This window comes from Chiloscyllium plagiosum, chromosome 40, assembly GCF_004010195.1.
Source record: "Chiloscyllium plagiosum isolate BGI_BamShark_2017 chromosome 40, ASM401019v2, whole genome shotgun sequence".
In the NCBI taxonomy this organism is placed as follows: Eukaryota; Metazoa; Chordata; class Chondrichthyes; order Orectolobiformes; family Hemiscylliidae; genus Chiloscyllium; species Chiloscyllium plagiosum.
The window spans coordinates 11,929,959-11,954,933 of record NC_057749.1 but is presented as its reverse complement, the minus strand read 5'-3'; the positions used below and the strand labels follow the sequence as shown (position 1 = coordinate 11,954,933).

General features: G+C 40.2%; 1 protein-coding gene across 5 annotated transcripts in view; it reads left to right on the top strand.

Annotated features, from left to right (window-relative positions):
- The window catches only part of LOC122542515 (transient receptor potential cation channel subfamily M member 1-like), a 74,936-nt gene extending 50,849 nt beyond the window's left edge, over nucleotides 1–24,087 (top strand). For 2 of the 5 annotated variants that reach the window (XM_043680329.1, XM_043680334.1), the window contains 8 exons: nucleotides 2,185–2,313; nucleotides 6,674–6,925; nucleotides 9,241–9,433; nucleotides 10,175–10,195; nucleotides 11,088–11,232; nucleotides 11,688–11,878; nucleotides 18,371–18,503; nucleotides 22,311–24,087. In XM_043680329.1, the coding sequence (XP_043536264.1) occupies nucleotides 2,185–2,313; nucleotides 6,674–6,925; nucleotides 9,241–9,433; nucleotides 10,175–10,195; nucleotides 11,088–11,232; nucleotides 11,688–11,878; nucleotides 18,371–18,503; nucleotides 22,311–23,634 (2,388 nt within the window). In that variant the 3' untranslated portion in view covers nucleotides 23,635–24,087. The remainder of the gene's footprint in view (nucleotides 1–2,184; nucleotides 2,314–6,673; nucleotides 6,926–9,240; nucleotides 9,434–10,174; nucleotides 10,196–11,087; nucleotides 11,233–11,687; nucleotides 11,879–18,370; nucleotides 18,504–22,310) is intronic. The other 3 variants (XM_043680330.1, XM_043680332.1, XM_043680331.1) reach the window with 3 other exon arrangements.
- Nucleotides 24,088–24,975: the final 888 nt, after the last annotated feature.

Sequence of the window (24,975 nt, the reverse complement as noted above, 5' to 3'; positions counted from 1 at the left end):
ACTTCCTTCAATATCCTTGGTGTACTGTATTCATCCGGTCTTTTATCAACTTGAAATACTGTCAGGCTAATCAGTAATTCCTCATTAATTTTGAATCCTTCCTAATGTAGACTTACCTCTTCTATCACTATAGTCTGAGTAGGATCAACATCCTCTATTTCTCTTCCTTCCCTCCTTTCACTATTAACGTGCCAAAGAAGACTCCTTGCTGATCCCAATAGAGTCAGTTGACCCACAATTAGTTATTGTTACTCTGGGTGGTTGTTCTTTCCTACTGTCATCCTAACATTGTGATACAATAAACACTGTCTCCTCAATGTTTCCTCGTTGACACTTGATCCACTTGGCACACTTCATCCCCAAGAAGTGGGGAGATGGTGACATAGTGGTAGTATCACTTTAATAGTAAATCAGAAACCCAGGTTAATGCTCTGAGGTCATGGTTCAAATCCACCTTGATAGATGATGACATTTGAATACAGTAAAAAAACTAGAATGAAATACTAGACTAATGGCAACCATGTGATCACTGTTGATTGTCATAAATACCAATTTGGTTCACCGGTGTTCCTTTCAGGAAGGAACTCTGCCATCCTTACCTGATCTGGCATATATGTGAGAACATACCTACAGCAATTGACTTTTCAATGCCCTCTGAAATGGCTCTAGCAAGACAGCAAAGCCGACATAAAACATGATTCGGAGATGCCGGTGTTGGACTGGGGTGTATAAAGTTAAAAATCACACAACACCAGGTTATAGTCCAACAGGTTTAATTGGAAGCACACTAGCTTTCGGAGCTTCATCAGGTGATCATAAGACATAAAACATAGAATCCCTACAGTGAAGAAGCCATTTGGCCCATGGAGTCTACACTGACCCTCTGAAGACCTTCCCAGCCATATTTATATTGGCTAATCCACCTAGCCTGCACATCTGTGAACACTCAGGGAAATTTAGCATGGCCAGTCCATCTAACCTGCACATTTTTGGACTGTGGGAGGAAACAGGAATACCCAGCAGAAACCCACATAGACCCAAAGAAAAACGTGGAGACTCCACACAAGCAGTCACTTGAGGATGGAATCGGATCTGGGTCCCTGACACTGTAAGGCAGCAGTGCCAGCCACTGAGCCACCATGCCACCCCACGTACATCCCATGAATGAAAGAAAAAGAAATCCTACACCAAGCAATATAATTAGCAGCTTGTTCTGTACATGCATCACCCTCTGAGTGGAAAACGTTGTCCCTCCAGTCCTTTTTAAATCTTCCCCCTCTCACCTTACATTCTGCTCTCTAGTTCTGGACTTCCCTACCCTGGGAAAACACCTTGGCTATTCACCCTACTGATGCCTCTCATGATTTTATAACCTTCTATAATGTCACCCCTCAGTCTCCTTTTATCACTTGCTGCTTTGCAACTATGGGGAAGATGGATGACTTACCTAGCCAAATGGATTCTTACCTTGTACCAAGGAATATTTAACACCAGCCTTGCCCTTCCCTGAGCCAGATCTCTGTTACAGTGATGTCATCATATTTCTACTTGAGAGTATGCGCATGTAATTCCCCAAACTTCTTGACTAGACCCTATGCATGTATGCAGAGTAACCTTGATTTAGACTTTTGGCGCTTTCTCTCCTGCTCCAACTTCACTCATTGACTTACTATTCTTTGTATTAGTGCTATGCGTCGCTTCAAGAATGTGTAGGGGTATATTCCATCAGGGACTCAGATGACACTTGAAAAGGAAAATTTAGCATGACCATGAGGAAAGATAATGGTGTCGGACTAATTGATAACTCACAGACTGGCACAATGGGCTGAATGGCCTCCTGTATAGCAAGATGCTATAATATTGTGGACAAGGGATTGAGGATTTGTGGAATGTGGGAATGTTAATCCATCAGAAAATTGCAGAAGTGCTTGCCCCTCATAAGCCCTTATCCTAATCACTTTATTTTCGAATTATGATATTTTGAAATTCTGCTTTAGATATTTTAATGGAATTGTATAGTACAGAAGGAGCTGATTCAGTCAGTTGTGCTTGCACTGGTCTTTATTGATACAGTTCCACTCCCTCTGATATTTCAGCTTGCAAATACACTTATTGATCTTTGTACGCCCTGTGAAATTATAAATACTCCTTATTCAAAAAGCATCTTTGTCCATTCTTCCACAGATGGCATATCTTGCTTACTTGCTGCTCTACAACTATGTAATACTGGTGAAGATGGATGGCTTGCCCTCGATTGCAGAATGGATTCTCATCTCATATATTTTGATGTTGGCTATTGAGAAAATCAGGGAGGTGAGAAAGCCATATCATTTTATTATTTTCAAATTTGAGCTTTCAGTTATGGTATCCCCAAAATGGGGATCTCTATTTCTGTACTTTTAACCTTAACAGGGGAGAATGTAAAGGGGAAGAGTAACTTTGGGAAAATGTCATTGACCATGCAGAAAGGTCACTGGTTTTGGAGGGAGTGACACTGGTCAGTTGGAGAGGTCAGTTTTGGGGCAGTATATGTCTTGGGGGTTAAAGATCACTGACCACAGGAGAAGTCAAAGGATGTAGCAGAATGGTCATCAGCTGAAGTGAAAGGTCACTAATCCATTGATGGTTTCATTCGGTCTATTAAACTCCAGTAATTTTCTGTAAGGACTCTGAGAAACCTGTCCCATTTGTATGCATACTTTTAGGATCCACCCCCTCTGTCTTTACAAGAAAAATTCCAAGAGGATGATTCACCATCTGTGAATAATGAAGAAGGTTAAAGACAACATCAAACTTAATGAAAAGGTAGATAATTGAACAAATTCAGGTGGAAGGAGATTGGACAGAATATAAAAAAAGAGCAGGTTAAATAAAATTTTAAAATATTACCTATAGCTTTAGAATTAGAATCCCTACAGAGTAGAAACAGGCACTTCAGCCAAACAAGTCTACACCGACCCTCCGAAGAGTAACCCACCCAGACCCCTACCCTATCATCTTATATTTACCACGACTAATGCCCCTAACCTACACATGGGCAATTTAGCATGGCCAATTCACCTAACCTGTACATCTTCAAATTCTGGGAGAAAACCAGAGCACCCAGAGGAAACCTATGCAGGCACAGGGAGAATGTGCATACTCCACACAGACAGTTGCCCAAGGCAACCACTGAGCCACCGTGCTGCCCCATGAAAAAGATCAATGAAGATGGAAAAAATAGAGAATGAGAAAAAACTCGCTAGAAACATCAAAAGAAACAGTAAGAACCAATATAGATATTTAAAAACAAAAAAGAGTTTTTAAAGTTAACATTGGATAATAACTAGTGAGTCTGGGAAATTAACAATGGAAAATAAAGGGCTTGTACACGAATTATTATTTTGCAACAGGTTTCACTATAAAGAAATCCAGTAACATCCCATATCAGGAAATGGAAGGGAGGGAGGAATTAAAGATAATGATAATCATCAGAGAAGAAGTACTGAGCAATTGTTGGAACTGTGGCTTGACAAGCCCCTAGGTCATGATGGACTACATCCTAGGGTTTTAAAAGAAATGGCTAGTGCAATAGCTGATGCATTGATTTTAATTTTCCAGAATTCTCTTAGCATTTCCTTTAGGGAAGTTTCCATTAGAATGTTTCCATTCCTTTGTTCAAAAAGGGAGTTTGACGATCCTAACTGATGAAGGGCTTATGCCCGAAGCGCGATTCTCCTGCTCCTTAGATGCTGTCTGACCTGCTGCGCTTTTCCAGCAACACATTTTTCAGCTCTGAAGTTAATTATGGACAAGTCAGGTTGTAGAGAGAAATCTGACTGAATAGACCCATAGTTTTATGTTTTCAATTTGTGTACCATGGTTAATCACTGAACATATTCACAAGAGACTGTCAGTATACTTTCAAGAAAAAAACATCAAAGTTAATAAGACAGAAATATTAAAGAAAATAATTTTACGTAATTTCAGGACAATTTGAATCAATATTATTACAAATATCAGAAACAAAAATTCTACCTTTTACCCTCAACAACAGCCTTATAGATACTCAACTCACAGTGAAGGGTTAACCTGCCTGCATTTTAAGTTCCTTGTTTAGTGGGTGCACCTGCAGTTGCTGCTCTCTGGTAAATATCTGCATTTGCTCAATGCTATCATCATTAGTTAATGCCTCTTCATGGGTCCTTTAAACAAACCACTAAAATGGCTCACATGCTTCTTAACGTGTTCCTTAAACTTATGCATAGAACAATCTTGTAGGAAATCTTAATTTGGCATTTTAAATCATTCTGTTTCTGGAGTGTTTCACTTACTAACTTGTAAGCCAATCAGGACTTAAGTTATAAGGACATGAATGATGGTATGATTGGAGAGGGTTATGTTAACATTCTAGGGCATGTCAATATTAAGGAGGAGGAGGAGGAAGTGGCGTTGGTGTTGGCGTTGGCATTGGCGTTGTTCGGTGTCTTGAAAAGCAGTAAGCTAAGTCCCGAGGGCCTGATGGGATTGATCCCATACACTGGAGGAGGGAAGAGAGGAGATTTCTGGGAGCTCAATAGAGATTTTTATATTCTTTTTCGCCGTAGGCAAGGTCCCAGAAAATTGGAGAATAACCATTGTAGTTCCCATTGTTTAAAAAGGGCAATGGGATAATCTAGGCAGTTATAGGCCAATGAACCTTACATTAGTGATCGGGAAATTATTGGAGAGGATCTTTAGGAACATGATTTACTCGCATTTGGAAAGGGCAGCAAAAGTCAGGACCCTAAAGGAGCGTTGATATATAGAGGGATCTTGGGGTGCATGTCCATCGCTTCCTGAAAGCGGAAGCACAACTGGATATGGTCGTAAAGCAGGCATATATCATGATTGCCTTCAACAGTGTGGGCACTGAGTATAAAAGTTGGTAAGTCGTGTAGCAACTGTATAAAGATTCAGTTAAGGCATATTTGGAGTATTGTGCACAGTTCTGATCACCACACTGTAAGAACAATGCAAAAGAGATTTACCAGGATATTGCCTGGATTGGAGTGTATTAGCTAGAGAGATTGGACAAACTTGGATTGTTTTCATTAGAGCATTGGAGGCTGAGGGCAACCTGGTTGCAGTATATAACTTTGTGGGAGACATAGGTGGGTGGATAGTTGGAGTCTTTTTTCCCAGGGTGGAAACTAGGGGACGTGGGTTTAAGGTGAGAAGTGGAAAGTTTAAAGATGGTGTGTGAGGCAAATTTTTTGCACAGAATGTAAGGTGCCTGGAATGTCCTGCCAGGGGAGGTGGTAGACGCAGATATGTTAGCAATGTTTAACATGCATTGAGACAGACACATGAGCAGGCAAGGGATAGAGCGATTATGGATTGTGAGCAGGTAGGTGTGATTGGTTTAAAATAGCATCATAGTCAGTGCATACATGGTGAGCTGAAGAGCTAGTTCCTTTGCTATACTGTTCTGTGTTCTGCCCTGACTGTTTTGAAGACTGTCAAACAGCATTACTGATGTTGTAGGCTTTTCCCTTTGAATGGTGTGCTTCTCTCTAAAAGAAGCCTGTTCATTCTCTAACTTTCTGAATTGATTTGTTTTTTCTAAAAGGAAACTTGGTTCTGTCTTTGTTTCGAGTTAATAGCCCCTTTTTTTTCTTTCTTCTACTTTATTTTTCCCAAAGCAATGAACTATTTACCTCAAGGGTCTTTTTAAAATGCCACTTTGAAGTCTACTTTAGGAACCGGTATCACAATAATAGCATTACTATGAATATTCCTCACAGGAGAACGATCAAAATCAGGTACCTACAGGCCAGTTAGTTTAGTATCTGTCATAAGGAAGATGGGAAAATATGAAATTTTCCATTTTGGCAAGAATAAAAATGAATTCTATTATCTAAATGGCGAGTAATTACAGAGGGATATGAGTGTCTTAGTGCATGGTTCACAAAAGGTTAAGATACAGGTACAGCAAGTAATTAGGAAAGTTAATAGAATGTTAATGCTTATTGTGAGGGGAATAGAACACAAAAGTAAGAAGGTTATGATTCAGTTGTATAGGGGAATATTGTGTACAGTATTAGTCTCCTTATTTAAGGCAGGGTGAAAATGTGTTAGAAGCAGTTCTGAGAATGTTTATCAGACTAATATTTGAACTGATAGCTATGAATGGATTATCTTATAAAGAAAGTTTGGACAGACCAGCCCTTGTGCGCCAGAGTTTCGAAGAGTAAGAGGCAATTTGATTCAAATGTATAAGATCCTGAGGGAACTTGACAAGAATGACGTGTCAAGGATGTTTCTTCTTATAAGAGCATTTAGATGTAAGGACACTGTTTAAATTAAGGGGTCATCCATTCAAGACAGAGATGAGGCAAAAACTTTCCTCAGTGTCATGACACTTTCAGACTCCCTTCTTCAAAAGGTGGAGGAAGCAAGATATTTGAATGTTTTTAAGGCAGAGAAAGCAGGTTTGTGGTTATTTAGGATGAGGTGGGAATCTGGAATAATCGATCAGCCGTGATCCTATTGAATGACAGAGAAGGCTTGAGGGACCAAATGATCTACTGTTGCATCTAATTTGTATGCTCATATGTACTACATCAAACACACCACAGAAATTGGAGATGACATGTTTATGCCTATTGGGTAATAACAAATTCCATTCTTGTTAATTTATTTTTAAATTTAGATTCTGATGTCAGAGCCAAGTAAACTGAGGCAGAAGGTGAAAGTGTGGATGCAGGAATACTGGAATGTCACTGACATGGTGGCAATTGCTATCTTCAGCTGTGGTGTGTTACTGCGGCTCCAGAGTCAACCCTATATGAGCTATGGTCGTGTCATCTACTGTGTGGATATTATCATCTGGTATATCCGTGTCCTTGACATCTTTGGTGTCAACAAGTACCTGGGACCCTATGTGATGATGATTGGGAAAATGGTGAGTGAGCCCTCACATCTGACTCTCAAACCCTGAGAATCTGTACTTAAATCTGGAGCTAGTTTCCACTTCAGTGGCCGTACATTCTAATTCCTTTTAGTACAGTCAGAAAGAAGATAATTGAACTTTAATATGGAAACATGAAGAATGGGGCAGAGAATTCCCCTTTAAACCTGGATCAGACTCTTTTTAGATCATTCTCATTTCTTTGCAGAAAGACTTGGATATTGTACTCAAATGCAAACTGACAAAGTGTTGTGATTGGGTTCCCTCCACGCACTTTAGTGAAGCCACCATCTGCTGCTAGTTCTTTAAATCAAGTTCCACATCCTCCTTTCTTGATCCTGTTATGGTTTTACTATGCCTAGTCTTCATGCTAATCTGCTGTACTCCCCGCTTTAGTCCCACACAGTTGCTCCAGAATACATGTACTTCTACTTCCCTGTCTTCTACCATCAGCTTCTGTTTTTTTAATCTCTTTGCCTCTATCTCTGGAGTTTCTATAGACCACACAATTTCCCAACTTCAACAAATCCATCAAGTCTCTGTGTTCTTTGGTATCTACCCCTTACTACTTACTGTCTGCTATTCACTGTTACCCCCCCCCCCGCTCCGCCCTCAGTTTTCTTGGGGTGTTTCTCTGTAGGAGAAGTACCTTATCAAAGCAGATTGTGGAGGAGGTTAAAACTTCTGTTGCAGGATTTGTAGAACCTTATTCCCAAGGTTGTACATCTCCCTGTACTTGGGCAAATGATGACCTGAAGTCATCAGTAACCTCTAATCGAGTTGTGATCAGCAGAGGGGAGGGAATGTCTCAGTAACTTTCCCAGGGTCGGGATGTGTGGAGGTTGAGTTGAAGATGGTTTGGAAAACAGAAAATACTGCAAATACTCTCGAGGATTGAGTGACCTGTGAAAGGAATAAAGTGCAAAAAGCAAACGTTGGAAATATGCAGCATCCATCTTGCTGTTTGCAATGAGAGCAGTCATCTCAGGCTCCTATTCCCTGTCTTGGTCTCTGGTCCCTCTTTTGGCTCCAGTTTCCAACAGTCTAATATTCTCTGGGTGAAGTAGACAAGGAACATGGTAAATACAAACAAAATACAGAAAGTACTGTAGCTGTTTCTGAAATTAAATGGCCAGCTACTGAAACTGTTAAATCAGGGTAGACGAGGAAATTCTCTGCTTCAGATTCAAACATTTCCTGAAGAAATTTTATGGAATATGATTTTAATTCCATGATTTCAAAGGGAATAGCTGTTCCATCTGGTCCCACTTTCTGTGCTGTAGACCTCTATGATTCTTCAGAGTCTATCATTTGCTTTCTTTTTCATATATTCAGATTTCTAACAACTGTTGCATTTATGTTAGCATTTCTTTTAACATTGCAATGGTGTTCAACAATTTAAATTTACAGAAGTGAACTGAAGTTACTGAAGAATTGAAATCTGCACATTTACTGCCATTGTTTCATTTGCTGATTTTAATTTGAATAACAGAAATGAAGAATTAATTGTTTTACTCAGGCAGAAAATCAACATATGTGAATGCTTCAAATATGCTGTACAACACTGACTATAAAGATTGCCATGGGTGAAATAATAGGTACTGAAAAGAGGGTTTGGCATCAATAACAAAATCTGCTAACGCATGTTGAACCGTGTGTGCATCTGGTCAGTTTTATGTTGTAGCTCCTGCTGTATATAGTAGACAGCCATCATGGAAAGAAAAATTGATCCCTTTAAATGCAAAAATCAAGTCATTAACTTACATTTATTCCATCAATCCATGTACAATGTAATAGTACAAACATTACACTTTTTTAAAACTCATTTACGGATGATGGCATTGCTTGATAACCAGCATTTATTGCCCATCCCAGCAGGCAGCTAAGAGTCACATATAGGCCAGACCAGGTAAGGACAGCAGTCTCCTTCCCTAAAGGACATTAATGAACCAGATGGGTTTTTAATCATAATCAACAATGGATTCCCGACGATCACAGGCTCATGATACCAGATTTTTATTGAATTCAAATTCCATCTTCTGCTGTGGCAGGATTTGAACTTAGGTCCCCAGAACTTTACTTGGGTTTCTAGGTTAAGAGTCAGCAATAACACCACTGGACCATTACCTCCCCTACAAACATACTGGCAAAGTTTAGGAGTGGGGTCTGGTCAGTGTAAGAAAAATTGATACATTCGATTAGAAGTTTTATGAAGACTTCAGGTTTCCTGTCTGACATCTTTATGGTGATGGTTGCTCTGTGATATAATGCATCTTTGTGATGGAATGACTTTCAGTGTTGTTTTCCAGATGGTCGACATGCTGTACTTTGTGGTCATTATGCTAGTGGTCCTGATGAGTTTTGGGGTGTCAAGACAGGCCATTCTACATCCAGATGAGGAGCCTTCCTGGAGATTAGCCCGGAACATTTTCTACATGCCCTACTGGATGATCTATGGAGAGGTGTTTGCGGATCAGATAGACCGTAAGACTAGAATTTATAGTAAGACTCCGTTTCCTGTTTCCTTGGGCAAATAATAAATATGAAAGCAGCCAAGCTGATGTCATGGGTTACTGCCATTGTTCATGTCTGAAGCAGTAACATCCTGACATATTGTGGGCTGTTCCACCCAGAGCCACCCCTTTATCCAATCCCTGTCACCGTGCATTTCCCTGGATACTATAAGCAATTTAGCATGGCTGATCCACCTATCCTGCATGTCTTTGGACTGTGGGAAGAAACCAGAGCACCTGGAGGAAACCCATGCAGACACATGGAGAATGTGTAAACTCCTCACAGATAGTGCCCAAGGTGGGATCCAATCTGGGTCTCTGGCGCTGTGAGATAGCAGTGCTAACCACTGAGCCACCTTTAGCCCAATCTCTCAATATCAAAGAGGAAAATACTTCAGATATTTGAGCTCCTTCTGAAAATCTATGGCAGCTTTAAAATTAACTGCAAAATGTTGTCTGTCACATCTAATCTTTGCATTCATGGACAGTAAAACTGGGTTGTCAATATGTAATATGAAAAGTCAGAATTTGAGAGTGTCCATCTCATTTAGTATTTGCTGATTACAGTCTCTTGGCCTGTACTCTCTTTATTTCATTCCCTGGGACTGCAAGGTTTTGTTATGAATATGTATGGCAGGAATTCTTGCTTGTGACATTGTGGAGATTTGCTCTCACTGTCTTCCTTTACTTTCTTAATTTTTGCTCCTGCTGTGATGAAATCTTGAACCAGTATACGCCATGGAAATTAATCGTAAGTGTGTGACTGTAGATGCTGTTAAATGACAGAAGTAGTCTGTGTGTATTATGGGTATGATGTGACGATGTCTAGTTTCTGTGTTTGTGATTTTATGTTTGCTTGTTACAAAGGCTTGGCCATAAACCGACCAGATTTGACTGAGCCTTTTTTGTTCATTATTAAAGTTATTTTGATCTTTAAAAGGCTGGAATTCAGCAGTTACAGGGGCTAGCCAGATTGATTAAAGTTGTTCCAAGTTGGCGAGGGCAGTCTGGCTGTGAAGATTTTGTAGTTTATGCATTTGTTCTATCAAACGCAACAACATACATGATTCAGTAGCCTCATAGGTTAAACATTTCCAGTTTTCTGTAAAATTCAGCAATGTTGTGTGAGTTGCTCATAAGTTGTGACTCACTTCAAGCTACTGTCTAGTGTGGGCAACTTAGCCCATGTTCACACATTCCACATATAGGGTTGCAGGTAGCCATCCAGAGTGGGTGTGGATTTGTGTCAACATCTGTGTCTGCTCACAACTGCACTTATCAACCCCCTCCAAATATCTACCACAAATCTGCCCACATAGGCCTGACCCCTCTGCTTTGGCAGGTATTACCCTAATCCCCTGTGGTTTGGGAAGGTGTAACCTCACTCCCAGTTTGGAAAACTGTGACTTCCTGCAGTTTGGAAAGTTGTGACCCCTTTGTTCTGGTCATTCTGTGCCTCAATCCTCCGTGACAATGCGAATGGGATCTCTGCAGTTTCTCAAGTGATAAGGGACAAACAACAATTGGAGTGGGGTCATGTCCCTGAAATAAAATGAATCCATTCAGTGAGATAGGGCATTGAGCTTGTGTTGGTGCACCTTGTGTTTTCTGTGTTAAACTGTGAGGAATTTCTTCCCCTGTAGCTCCTTGTGGAGAGAACCTGTTTGATGATGATGGGAAGCGGCTCCCTCCCTGTATCCCTGGGGCCTGGATTATTCCTGCTATCATGGCATGTTACCTTCTTGTCGCTAATGTCCTGCTCGTAAATCTGCTGATTGCTGTCTTCAAGTAAGAATCGGAACAGTTAACATGTTCAACTTTGCAACCATGTAGTAACTGATGGTTTAAAGAAACTGCAAATTATAATCAGCCATGTAGCAGCTGACAATGTCCTTCCTGCTGTCTTCAATGTTTATGAATCATACTGCTGTGAACATTCCTTTATTATTCCTTTAAAGCTCCAGTCACCTTGCTCAAACTGTTCTTCATTTTCTCTGGATTGATATAAGGATTCCCTGTTTAATTTCTTTCTTATCCTGAGTTATAAAACTCTGTTATTCCCTCCCCCAAGCACTACCCTCCCTCTTGCTCCCTGTCTGCTTCCCTGCACTGGACTGCAAGTAACCTCCTCCCCTCCTCTCTCTCCTTCAATCTCTTCCTTCCCTCTTCCCTCTCCCTTGGACTATAGAACCTGCTCCTCTTGTGGTCTGTTTGTTGATTGGGATTTGTGTTCTGTTCTGCAGCAACACCTTCTTGGAGGTGATTTCCATTTCCAACCAGGTCTGGAAGTTCCAGCGTTATCAGCTAATCTTGACATTTCACGAAAGGCCTGTTTTCCCACCACCACTGATCGTCTTCAGTTATTTGTCCATGATTGTGCAGCAGTGCTGTCGCAGGAAGAACAAGGAGATGGAAGAACGCGATCGGGGACTGAGTGTGTACACTTTCCTCCTAATAATAACTGGGCCTTAAGCCCTGCCTGTTTCCAACCCCATCATTTGGATCTTCAACCAACTACTGTCTCCTAACCAGCAGTTACTGTAAACACCTTCTATCCCTCCCCTCTCTGAGATCTCAACAGTTACAAAGTCTGTATCATTACCTGAGTTACAAGCAAATCAGTGAAGGAATAAATAGATAAGGGAAACTGAAGAACCGTGTGGGAAAGAGGGATAGCAGTACTACTACTGAAAGGAAATTGGGATGGATTCCACCTGAACTGGAATCGAACCAGAATCTGAGTACAAAGGATGAAGTGGATGGTCACAACTTGTAAATGGAGTAGGGCTATGGTGGAAAAGATCATTTAGATAATAGCTCAAAGAAAGGATAGAAAGTAGAGTAATAGTTCAAAATTGTGCTTTTATCACTCTGGAAAAGAGGAAACTAAAAGATGTAAATTAATTTAAACAGCAGAGATAAATAAGAAATGCTTAAAGAACATATAAGCAGGACAGGTTAGGGTATGTGGCCAAATAAACAAATTGAATGAACTGCAAGGGTAAATTCAACTGGAGTCTATGAAATGGTAACTATTTCCAAAACATGGCTATAAGATGGTCAGGATTGGGAACTAAATTAATCCAGGTTAATAGAAATATATCAAATAAATATATCAGGTTATGAAGTCTACAGGCATGTTTCGGAAGATGCTAAATGGAGAGAAATAGCCTTTGTGATTAAGTATGAAATCAGTTTGATGATGAGGGGCAAGGGATAAGCTAGCAGTGATGAATCATGGGCAGAGTTAAAAAATAGAAAGTATAACACTATGATGTGAGTTTTACATAGTGCCCCTAACCAAACCTACAAAGTAGCAGCTGTGAAATGGTAGATTGCATAAATACAGACATGAAACAAGCACACAGAAAAGGCAGTGATCTTCAGACACAATGTTAACTTTCACATAGATTTGGATAAACAGACTAAATCATGTCAAAGAGAGTCAGTTTTCTGAATGTGTCTGAGGTAGTTTTCTGCAACAATATATATTCACAAACTGATAAAGAGGGCAATCCATTTAATATTTAGTGATGAGCCAAGTTTACTTCATGACTTGACAGTGCACAAATATTTATCTAACAGTAATCTGAATACGATTGAGTTCAATTATTTGAAAGGGTGGAGTAAATAACAACTTGAATCCTAGATTTAGATTGGGCTGTTTTCAATGAGATGGGACAGTAAACAGGAAAGGGGAGGCAATGGTCTAGTGATATTATCGCTAGACTATTAATCTAGATACTTGGCTAATGTTCTGGGGACTTGTGTTCAAATACCACCACAGCAGATGGTGGAATTTGAATTCAATAAAAATCTGGAATTAACAGTCTAATGGTGACCATAAATCCATTGTCAATTGTTGGAAAAACCCATCTGGCTCACCAAAGTCCTTTAGGAAAGGAAATCTGCCATCTTTACCTGATCTGGCCTGCATGTGACTCCAGACTCTAGGCAATGTGGTTGACTTTTAACTGGCAATTAAGGATGGTCAATAAATGCTGGCCTGGCCAAAGACACCCACATCCCAAAAGTAAACAAAAAAAGGGTAAATCTTTGAATGGAGAACATGGCAGAAGGCCTGTAGCAGTTCCTGGTAAGTAGGAAATATACAAAAAATGTCAGAGATAAATAAAAAGTCTAAAAACTATAAAAATATGAAATAAAAGGGAATTTGTAAGGGATATCAAATTCAAAACAAAAAAATGTCATTATAACTATATTAGGAAAAAAACGTTGGTCAGGAGCAATGTAGGATCTTAAACTGATAATGAAGGTACTGTCCACAAAAACAAGGAACTGATGGACATACTGAATAATTAGTTTGAATCGGTCTGGTAATTATTTACATTTGAGTCAGAGACTGCTATGGCCAGATACCCCAGAAAAACTAATATTTGGAACAGGTCCACCCAAATTACTGTAAGTATAATAACTGTAATAAAGAAAATAATGGTGCCAATGAACAGATGGCTCATATCTCTCATTTTAAAAATAAATTAGTGAGAATATTGTTGATGCCTTAACAATAATCTTCTAAAGTTCTCTTGATTTGGAATCATGCTTTAGATTGAATTATACATGCTATTCTGCTATTTAAGAAATATGAGAGAGTAGAACTAGGGAATTAGAGATCAGTTAGCCAAACATCTATTGTAGAGAAATTACTAGAATCTATAATTAAGGATGGGGTGACTGAATGGCTTGAAAACATTGTGATAAAGGACTAAAGCGAAAGCCTGATAATATTTTAATTAGGTTTTAAAATGCTATTCATACAGACTTTCAGAAGAAATTTGATAAGGTCCCTCTCAGGAGACTACTTAGTTGAGGTTCATAGAATTAGAGGCAAATTATTGACCTCATCAATAAATTGGTTGAACAACAAAAGATTGATCAAGGATAATGGACAGGATGTGACTATTGATGTTCTGTAAGGATATCTGTTGGAGCCTCAACTATTCACTGTATTTCTTAATGACTTAGATGATGGGTTAGAAATCCACTGATCCAAATTTGATTATGATGCAAAACCTGATGACATTAGTGATCTGGCTGAAGAAACTGAGAGCATTGTTGTTAAGTTTGCAGATGACACAAAGATAGGTGAAGGGACAGATAAGGTTGAGGAAGCAGTGAGGCTGCAGAAGCACTTGGACAGGCTATGAAAGTGGGCAAAGAAGTGGCAGATGGAATACATTTTGGAAAGTGTGAGGTTATGCGCTTTGGTAGGAAGAATAGAGAAGATTATTTTCTAAACTGCGAAAAGCATCGGAAATCTGAAGCACAAAGAGACTTAAGAGTTCTGGTTTAGGATTCACTTAAGGTTAACATGCCGGTTCAGTTGGCAGTTAGAAAGGCAAATGCAATGTTAGTATTCAGTTTGAAAGAACTAGAATACTAAAGCAGGGATGTACTGCTGGGGTTGTATAAGCCTCTGGTCAGACTGTGTTTGGAATATTGAGGAATTTTGGACCCATATCTAAGGAAGGATGTGCTGGTGTTCGAGGAAATCTAGAGGATGTTTGCAAGAAGTTGTGCGTGGAGTCCAAAGAGATAAGAGAGGTGCTAAATGAATATCTTTCATCAGTATTCACAAAGGAAAAAGACAATATTGTTGACAAGAATACTGAAATACAGGCTACTAGACTACATGGGATTGAATTCATAAGGAGGAGGTGTTAGCAATTCTGGAAAGTGTGAAAATAGGTAAGTCCCCTTGGCTGGATGGGATTTATCATACGATTCTCTGGGAAGCTAGGGAAGAGATTGCAGAAACTTTGGCTTTGATCTTTATGTCATCGTTGTGTACAGGAATAGTGCCAGAAGACTGGAGGATAGCAAATGCTGTTCCCTTGTTCAAGAAGGGTGTAGAGACAACCCTGTTAATTATAGACCAGTGAGACTTACTTCTATTACGGGCAAAGTTTTGGAAAGGATTATAAGAGATAGGATTTATAATCATCTAGAAAGGAATAACTTGATTAGGCATAGTCAACAGAGTTTTGTGAAGGATAGGTCATGCCTCACAAACCTTATTGAGTTCTTTGAGAAGGTGACCAAACAAGTGGATGAGGGTAAAGCAGTTGATGTGGTGTATATGGATTTCAGTAAGGCATTTGATCAGGTTCCCCACAGTAGGCTATTGCAGAAAATACGGAGGCATGGGATTGATGATGATTTAGTGGTTTGGATAAGAAATTGGCCAGCTGTAAGAAGTCAGAGGGTGGTGGTTGATGGGAAATGTTCATCCTGGAGTTCAGTTACTAGTGCTGTACCTCAAGGATGTGTTTTGGGGCCACTGCTGTTTGTCATTTTTATAAGTGACCTGGATGAAGGCATAGAAGGATGGGTTAGTAAATTTGTGGATGACACAAAGGTCGGTGGAGTTGTGGATGGTGCTAAAGGATGTTGCAGGTTACAGAGGAGCATAGATAAGTTAGAGCTGGGCTGAGAGGTGGCAAATGGAGTTTAATGCAGAAAAGTGTGAGGTGATTCACTTTGGAAGGAGCAACAGGAATACAGAGTACTAGGCTAATGGTAAGATTCTTGGTAGTGTGGATGAGCAGAGAGATCTGTGTCCATGTACATAGATCCCTGAAAGTTGACACCCAGGTTAATAGGGTTGTTAAGAAGGCATACGGTGTGTTAGCTTATATTGGGGGGATTGAGTTTCGAAGCCATGAGGCCATTTTGCAGCTGTACAAAACTCTGATGTGGCCGCAATTGGAGTATTGCATATAATTCTGGTCGCCGCATTGCAGGAAGGATGTGGAAGCACTGGAAAGGGTTCAGAGGAGATTTACCAGAATGTTGGCTGGTATGGAGAGAAGGTCTTATGAGGAAAGACTGTGAGACTTGAGGCTGTTTTCATTAACGAGAAGAAGATTAAGAGGTGACTTAATAGAGGCATATAAGATGATCAGACGATTAGATAGGGTGGGCTGTGAGAGCCTTTTTCTTGGATGGTGATGGCTAACACAAGGGGATATAACTTTAAACTGAGGGATGATAGATATAGGACAGATGGCAGAGGTAGGTTTTTTACTCAGAGTAGTAAGGATGTGGAATGTCCTGCCTGCAACAGTATAGACTTGCCAACTTTAAGGGCATTGAAATGGTGATTGGATAAACATATGGATGATAATGGAATAGTGTAGGTTAGATGGGCTTCAGATTGGTTTCACCAGGCAGCACAACATCGAAGGCTGAAGGGCCTGTACTGATTTGTAATGTTCTATGTTCTATGATTCTGGGAATGAAGGGCTTGTCATATGAGGAGCGGTTGAGGACTCTGGGTGTCTCCTCGATGGAGTTTAGAAGGATGAGGAATGATCTAATTGAAACCTACACAATACTGAAAGGCCTAGAAAGAGTGAACATGCAGAAGATGTTTTCACTAGTAGGAGAGACTATAACCTGCGGACACAACCTCAGAGTGAAGGGATGACCCTTTAGAACTGAAATGAGGAGGAATTTCTTCAGCCAGAGGATGGTGAATCCATGGAACTAATTTCTGCAAGGGCTTGGAGGGCCAAACCTTTGACTGTATTGAAGACAGAGATAGGTAGGTTCTTGATAGTAAGGAGATGAAGGGTTATAAGGAGAAGGCAGAGAATGGACTTGTGAAATATATCAGCTATGATCGAATGGCGGAGCAGACTTGATGGGCTAAATGGCCTAATTCTATAAAATTACATAGAGATATTGAAAAATAAATTTAATAGAGAAAACCGACAAAATGATTTTGAAATGGTTTTCAACGTAGGTAAATGTGATAGAACAGACTAATTTCTAAATGGTGCAAAGGTAGTAACTTTCAAGGTCCAAAGAGACTTTGGAATTCATGTACATGCATTATTAAAATGTCCTGAATATGTACAAAAATAATCAAAAAGGGGGATACAATTCTAACCTTCCGAGTTAAAGCCATGCTAGATGTATACAAAGCCCTGGCTGGACTATACTTGAAACATTGAGCACTACTAGGTAGCAAGATCTTTGGAAAACTATTTTGACAATGAAGTGAGTTCAGGATAGATTTACCAGTCTAAGAACTAAATTATGAAGAAAGATTACAGCAACAATCATCGTATTCCCTGGAAATTTAAAGTTTAGGAGCTAATTTAATAAAACTTTTAAAGATACTTCAGGAACAGATATTTCTGCTAATGGTCGAGTCTACATGGAGACATTATCCAAAATTTGGATCAGAAGTTTTGGGAATCAGATTGGGGAAATCTACATGCAAAGGGCAGCACACATTTGGAACACTGCCCTGCAAATGGCAATTGATTCTTGATCAATTGTAGTCTAAAAATTAAAAGGGATATGGGGGAAAGGTGGGTCTATGGAGTTATGCAGTGGATCAACTGTGATCTCCTGGAATGTTAGAACAGACGCAAGGTTGCTCATCTATAACTATTATCTTGTTCCCTGTCATCGAGTGGGATATGGTGGGGTAGTGGTAATGTATTAGTAATCCAGAACCCTAGGTTAATGTTCTGGGGACATAGGTTCAAATCTGACCATTGCAGGGAGTGAAACCTGAATTCAATAAAAATTTGGCATTTAAAAGTTAGCTAACAATTGTTATAAAAACCCATCTGGTTCATCAGTTCTCTTTAGGGAAGAAAATCTGCCATCCTTACTTGGTGTAGCCCACGTTACTCCATTCTCATAGAAATGTGGTTGACTCTTAACTGCCCCCATGGGAAATAAGTGCTGATCAGTCAGTGATGATTTCATCCCATGAATGAATTTTTAAAATCCTCTTCACTTTCCATTTCCACCTCAAAGAGAATTTTGCTGTGCTTGCATCTTTGCTTATTCAGACAATTAATATTGACTTTTAAACACCTTTTACTTCCATGTTCTTACCATGGATGTAGGAATAATCTTCTTTGTGTCCCCTTCCTTGTGACAGAACTAATCCTAAGTGAGGAAGAACTGAAGAAGCTGCAGGAGTTTGAGGAGCAGTGTGTGGAACAGTACTTCACACAGAAAGAAGATCAAGAACAATCATCAAATGATGAGCGGATTCGGATCACTGCTGAAAGGTGGTTGTTCATTTTGTTTCTAGAATAAATCTCATCATGTAACTTCTCATGTGTTGTGCAAAATTTCTTGTTTCTGCTGATGATTCTTTCATGAATAGAAGGTGGGAACAATTGGACTTAATTCAGTTGTTAAGCTTGTTTTACCATTTTGTTAACTCTAGGCTGATCCATATTTAAACTTCATCTGCACACTTTTTTTTAAACCTCAGTAACTATCCCAAAAAAACCCTATTAATAAAAGCAAAATGCTGCAGATACTGGAAATCTGAAATACAGAAATTGCACATTAAGTTCAGCAGGTCTGGCGGAGCCTGTGGAGAGAGAAACAGAGTCTGGTTTGACTCTTCCTATCTATTAATCTCAGTTTGAAAATGTTCAGTTTGCTACCAACTCTCCAACAGCTTTTGACAATAAAGAATTCCAGCTTTGAACAAACCTTTGTGTAATTTAAATATTTATTGACATCACCCTGAGTCTCTTGGCTCTAATTTTAAGGTTGCACCTTTTTGTTCTCTACCACCCCCACCTGAGGAAATAGTTTCTCTCTCCTTACCAAATCCTTCCATTGACTTAATCACTTCAATTAAACTTAATTTCAAACAAAAACAAAATGTTGGAAATATTCAGCTTTGGAGAAAACCAAAGTGGTATGTCCTCCACTCCACTTCCTTAATCGATAACCAGCTCCTTTGTTTTGCTGACAATCAGAGAGAGATTGTTGTCTTTACACCATGCCATTAAACTGTCTATCTCTTTCCTGTATGCCATCTTGTTGTTGTTTGAGATCTGAACCACTACAGTAGTGTCATCAGCAAATTTGTAAATGGAGTTACAGCTGAATTTGGTCACGTAGTCATGAGTGAATAAGGAGTATAGTAAGGGGTTGAGTAGTCAGCCTTGCAGGGTGTCAGTGTTGAGGATAATGTGGAGGAGGTGTTGCCATCTATCCACACTGATTGCAGTCTGTGGGTCAGGAAGTCGAGGATCCAGTTGCAGAGGTGAGAATAGAATCTTAGGCCTTGGATTTTGGAGATGAGTTTTATTGGAATTTTGGTGTTGAAAGTGGAGCTGAAGTCAATAAATAGGAGTCTGACTTAGGTATTCTTGTTATCCAGATGTTCACAGATGTTCCAGGGATGAGTATAGGGCCAGGGAAATGGTATCGACCATGGACTATTTGTGACAGTGGGTGAATTGCAGTGGACCAAGGCAATCTGGGAAGCTGGAGTTGATGCATGCAATTACTAATCTCTCAAAGCATCTCATAATAATGCATGTCAGAACCACTGGGCGATAACTTCACATGCTTCCACATTATATTCCATCTGCCACATGCCTGCTGACTGACTTCACCAGCTCTAAATCTTCTTGAAGCCTCTTTACACCCTCCTCGCATCCCCACTTAGGTCTGTGTGATCAGCAGGGCGGGATGCTCGTTGGAGGGTCTGTGCAGAATCAATGAGGCAAATGGCTTCTTACGGCATTGTAGGGATTCTATGAAAATATTACATTTGGTTCCCATAGTCACAACCTGGCAATATGAAATTAGCCCATTTATTCCCACTCTCTCTCTTCCTCCTGTTAGGTAATTCTCAATCCAGGCCAATTTAGTACTCAATCTAACCTTGTGTGTAGGACCTTATCAAAAGATTTCTGAAAATTGAAATACACCAGATCCACTAGTTCTCACCCATCTAATCTGCTAGTTGAATTCTCAAAAATACTCTAACAAGTTTACAATAATTATTTGGTAGTATAGAAATTGACTTTTGCTGATGATTGACAGTTAACAGTAAAGCTTTGTTTAAATTTTAAACCAAACATGTCAGTAAAGCTTGGCAAGTAACTGTCAATCACCAATAACTGATACATTGGTGGAAATGTTGTCATAGACAATCAGAATCTGCTTGTTCACCAATCAACATTCTCCCCTCGCACATAAATTTTGGTTTTCACTTAAATTGATGTTCTTGGTAACGTCCTGGTTAATACAAAATAAAAACAAACTGTGTTTCCTTTTCAGCCATATGAGTTTAGATTAGATTAGAATAGATTACTTACAGTGTGGAAACAGGCCCTTCGGCCGAACAAGCCCACACCGACCCTCCGAAGAGCAACCCACCCAGACCCATTCCCCTACATTTACCCCTTCACCTAACACTACGGGCAATTTAGCATGGCCAATTCACCTGACCTGCACATCTTTAGACTGTGGGAGAAAACCGGAGCACCCAGAGGAAACCCACACAGACATGGGGAGAATGTGCAAACTCCACACAGAGAGTTGCCTAAGGTGGGATTTGAATCCAGGTCTCTGGCGCTGTGAGGTAGCAGTGCTAACCATTGTGCCACCGTGCCGCCCAAATTCTGATAGATTTATCAAATGTGATTTCCCTTTCATAAATCCATGTTGACTTTGTGCAGTTCTATCATTATTTTCTAAATATCCACTTATTGTGTCATCTATCATAGATTCTAACATTTTCCCTACTGACTTCAGTCCAATAATTTTCTCTAATCTTATTTTTGAAAATAGTAGGGCTATATTTTCTGTCTTCTAATCTGCAGGTACTGTAAAGAAAATATACAATAAGGTTAATAATTAGCCCTTTCTAATGATATAAAACTGACCTATAATAGACCATTCTCTCATTAGTTCCTCAACATACTGTTCTAGAAAACCATCACATTTCAGGAATTTGTCCTCTATAACGTTCATGTTACCTAGATTTATCCAGGATTATTGTCTCATACTTGTTACATGCAACTAAAGTTTCCTGATATATTAATGACTTAGAGGAAAGTGAATACACTTGCACCAAACTTGCAAATATCTTTATAAGCTTCCCTATCCTCTGGTTTCCCACTGCCCTTCGCCACATTATATGCTTTCTCTTTTGCTTTTATGCTATCCCTGACTTCCCTAGTCAGCCATCCTCCCTGTACCATGCTTCTATTTCCTCTGGATGAATCTCTGCTGTGTCTCCTGAATTACTCCCAGAAACTCCTGCCATTGCTGTTCCACTGTCTTTCCTGCTAGGCTCCTCTTCCAGACAATTCTACCCAGTCCCTCCCTCATGCTTCTGTAGTTGCCTTTATTGTTACCTCGATTATATCTTATACACTGTGTCCTGTTTGTGCCTGTGCTGGAGATTTTAAAAACCTCTCCTGAGTTCTTTCGCAATGCATCGGCAGGCTCCATCAGGGTTCCCATCTGCCTTTGCTGTTTGTGTTCTGCAGACACTTCTTCCCTCTTAAATACACTCAGTGTTTGGGTGCTGAGCACCAGACAATTAGGATATTTGAATTTCGAAATCAAGTTAGAAGAGTTAAAAATCACGCAACACCAGGTTATAGTCCAACAGGTTTAATTGGAAGCACACTAGCTTTCGGAGCGACGCTCCTTCATCAAGTGGTAGTGGATGAAGGAGCGACGCTCCGAAAGCTAGTGTGCTTCCAATTAAACCTGTTGGACTATAACCTGGTGTTGTGTGATTTTTAACTTTGTATACCCCAGTCCAACACCGGCATCTCCAAATCATGTTAGAAGAGTGTTCAGATGTAGCACTAAATTGAGAGTTAGAGATAATTCAGGCACCAGCTTCCTGACCCTGATTTAAAATTCAAGTTAATTAAATTTGAGTTTCTCTCTGCAGATGTTGCCTGAACTGCTCAGAATTTAGAGCATTTTCTGTTTTAATTTCAGATTTCTAGAATCTAAAGTAATCTTGCTAGAGTAAAATTGCAGTTATGCACTTCATTCAGAAACTGGATCTCATTGATGTGATAATTATTTTTCTGTTTCAGAGTGGAGAATATGGCAATGCGCTTGGAGGAGGTGAATGAAAGAGAACATTTCATGAAAGCGTCACTCCAAACTGTTGACATTCGATTGGCCCAATTGGAGGAATTCTCTGGCCGCATGGTCAATGCAATGGAAGTTCTGGCTGGTATTGATAAGGCTGAGCTAACTCACACTCGTTCAAGGTGTCCTTCAGAATGTGATGCCTCCTACCTAATCAGACAAAACAGTACCGAGGCAACCAGCATGTATCGTTTCAATATGGATGGAGATGACACTAACTTTGAAGACAGCATGGGTCTAATGTCTCCTTCAATGGGATCTCACAGGAAGAGTTATTCTGCTATTACTCCGAGAGATGAAAAAGAACTTGTAGAACAGAAAGTGAGCATGACACCAAAACACCGGTTTGGGTTCCACCAATCCTCCAGCTCCCGTAAAATGAGGGAGAAAAGCCTGAGGCTGGGAATTACACAGGACCCCAGGAATTTCAACTCATGTGTCGATATCTTTGTTTCCTCATCTGATGATTGTCTGAACCCACTGAACACAAAAGAGGAAGCTAATTACCAAAAGTTCCTGCATACAGCAGAAGCTGGGCTTAATGGAAAATTAGTAACAAAAGCTGGATCAGTAGGACGAACAAAATTGGAAACTCGTTTCTCGTTTCCCTTGGAGAAGGCCAAAACAGCTAATTATTTTTCTTCACAGACTTATAGTGCATGCCAGACCACAGTGGTAAAGTCTCGAAGCGTTGTCATTGGGTTAGAAGGTAGGGTATCTGGTCAAGAAGAAATCCAGAGTTCAGACAATGACTATATTATAGATCATGTACGTACTGTCAAACCCTCTTCTACAAAGACTTCAGAATGGGTCACTCAGTGTGACCATAAGTTTTATAAAAATCTGCCTGAAGAACAAGTAATGGTCGAAGAAGCCACTCCCCAAACATTACCATCCTCTCCTGAGACACTGGCAGAACAAAAACAAGAGCTGACAGATACAGAGGAGGACACTGACACTTCCAGCTATGTCTTGGATCCCTGTATCTCTAGAGGAGAGCTACTAAGGACAGTTTCAAAGTCTAAGAACTTTCTAACAGTCACACCAGATAGATTCACCACCTCGAGGTCAAAGAGTCTTCATGGACATTGCAGGAAAACAGTGCCCATGATGGGAGAAAGCTTCAACAAACCAAAACAAGCATTCAGCACAAAAGATTTGCGCCAGGCATATGGTGAGCCCCGCCAGGTGTACAGAGAGCCCCGGCGAACAGGCAGCAGCCGAGCACCAGGACCAAAGAAAAAATCCACCGAGACCTTTTGCTAAAGGATCTCCCACAGCCTCCCTTTACCCAAAATCCTGGTTGTTATCAGATGAATTTTAATCCGCCATCTTCATCACATATTTGAGGCATCTTTAATTTCTTTTTTCCACAGATTTCTCTTCTTTCTTCCCTAAAGATCTTAACCTCAGTCTGGGAAAGATACAGGGCCACCAGAAATTTTCTGATAGTTCTGCCCTAGTAGAGCTGGCTTAAGGAGCCAGGAGACCCATTCTTGCTCCTATTACCTGTGTTTCTTAAGTGACCATTGTTCTGTGAGCCCATTCAATGAATTAAGAAAAAGTCACAGGAGTTGGATAAAGCTGCAAGACCATCATTTATTGCCCATTCCTCATTTCCCTTAAGAAAATTGAACCATTCTATCAAATTGGGGGGAGGGGACAAACTGGATGTTTAAGAAGGAAATTGGAGAGAAAGTTAGAACAAGGGAAGTCAAGAAAGACAACTGAATCAATGAGGCAGAAAACTCAGAAAGGGATCATGCTGTAAGGTTGAGTGAAATAGGAGTTGATGGGAAGGGTGAGGGCAGTAACAAATTAAAAATACTATACATGAATGCACGAAGCATTTGGAATAAGATGGATGAGCTCTTTTGGAAATTGGCAGATACGATATTGTGGGGATAACTGAGACGTGGCTTCAAGTGGACAGGGCCTGGGAAATAAATATTCAAGGCTACACGTGCTATCGTAAGGACAGACTGACGGGCAGAGGAGGTGGGGTGGCCATGTTGGTAAAGGATGATATTCAGTCCCTTGCGCGGGGGGACCGAGAATCAAGGGATGTAGAGTCAGTGTGGATAGAGCTGAGAAATAAGAAGGGTAAAAAGACCCTCTTGGGAGTTATCTACAGGCCCCCAAACAGTAGTCTGGATGTCGGATGTAAGTTAAATCAGGAGCTGAAATTGGCCTGTCGCAAAGATGTTACAACAGTTGTTATGGGGGATTTCAACATGCAGGTAGACTGGGAGAATCAGGATGGTATTCGACCTCAAGAAAGAAACTTTGTGGAGTGCCTCAGAGATGGATTCTTACAACAGCTGGTGCTGGAGCCGACCAGGGAGAAGGCAATTCTGGATCTGGTATTGTGCAACGAACCAGAATTGGTCAGGGACCTTGAAGTGAAGGAGCCATTGGGAAGTAGTGACCATAATACAATAAGCTTCTATCTGCAATTTGAGAGGGAGAGGGTACAATCAGAAGTGACAATATTTCTGTTGAATAAAGGGAACTATAGAGCTATGAGGGAGGAGCTGGCCAAAGTTCAATGGTGCAATACCTTAGCAGGGATGACAGTGGAGGAACAATGACAGATATTTCTGTGTA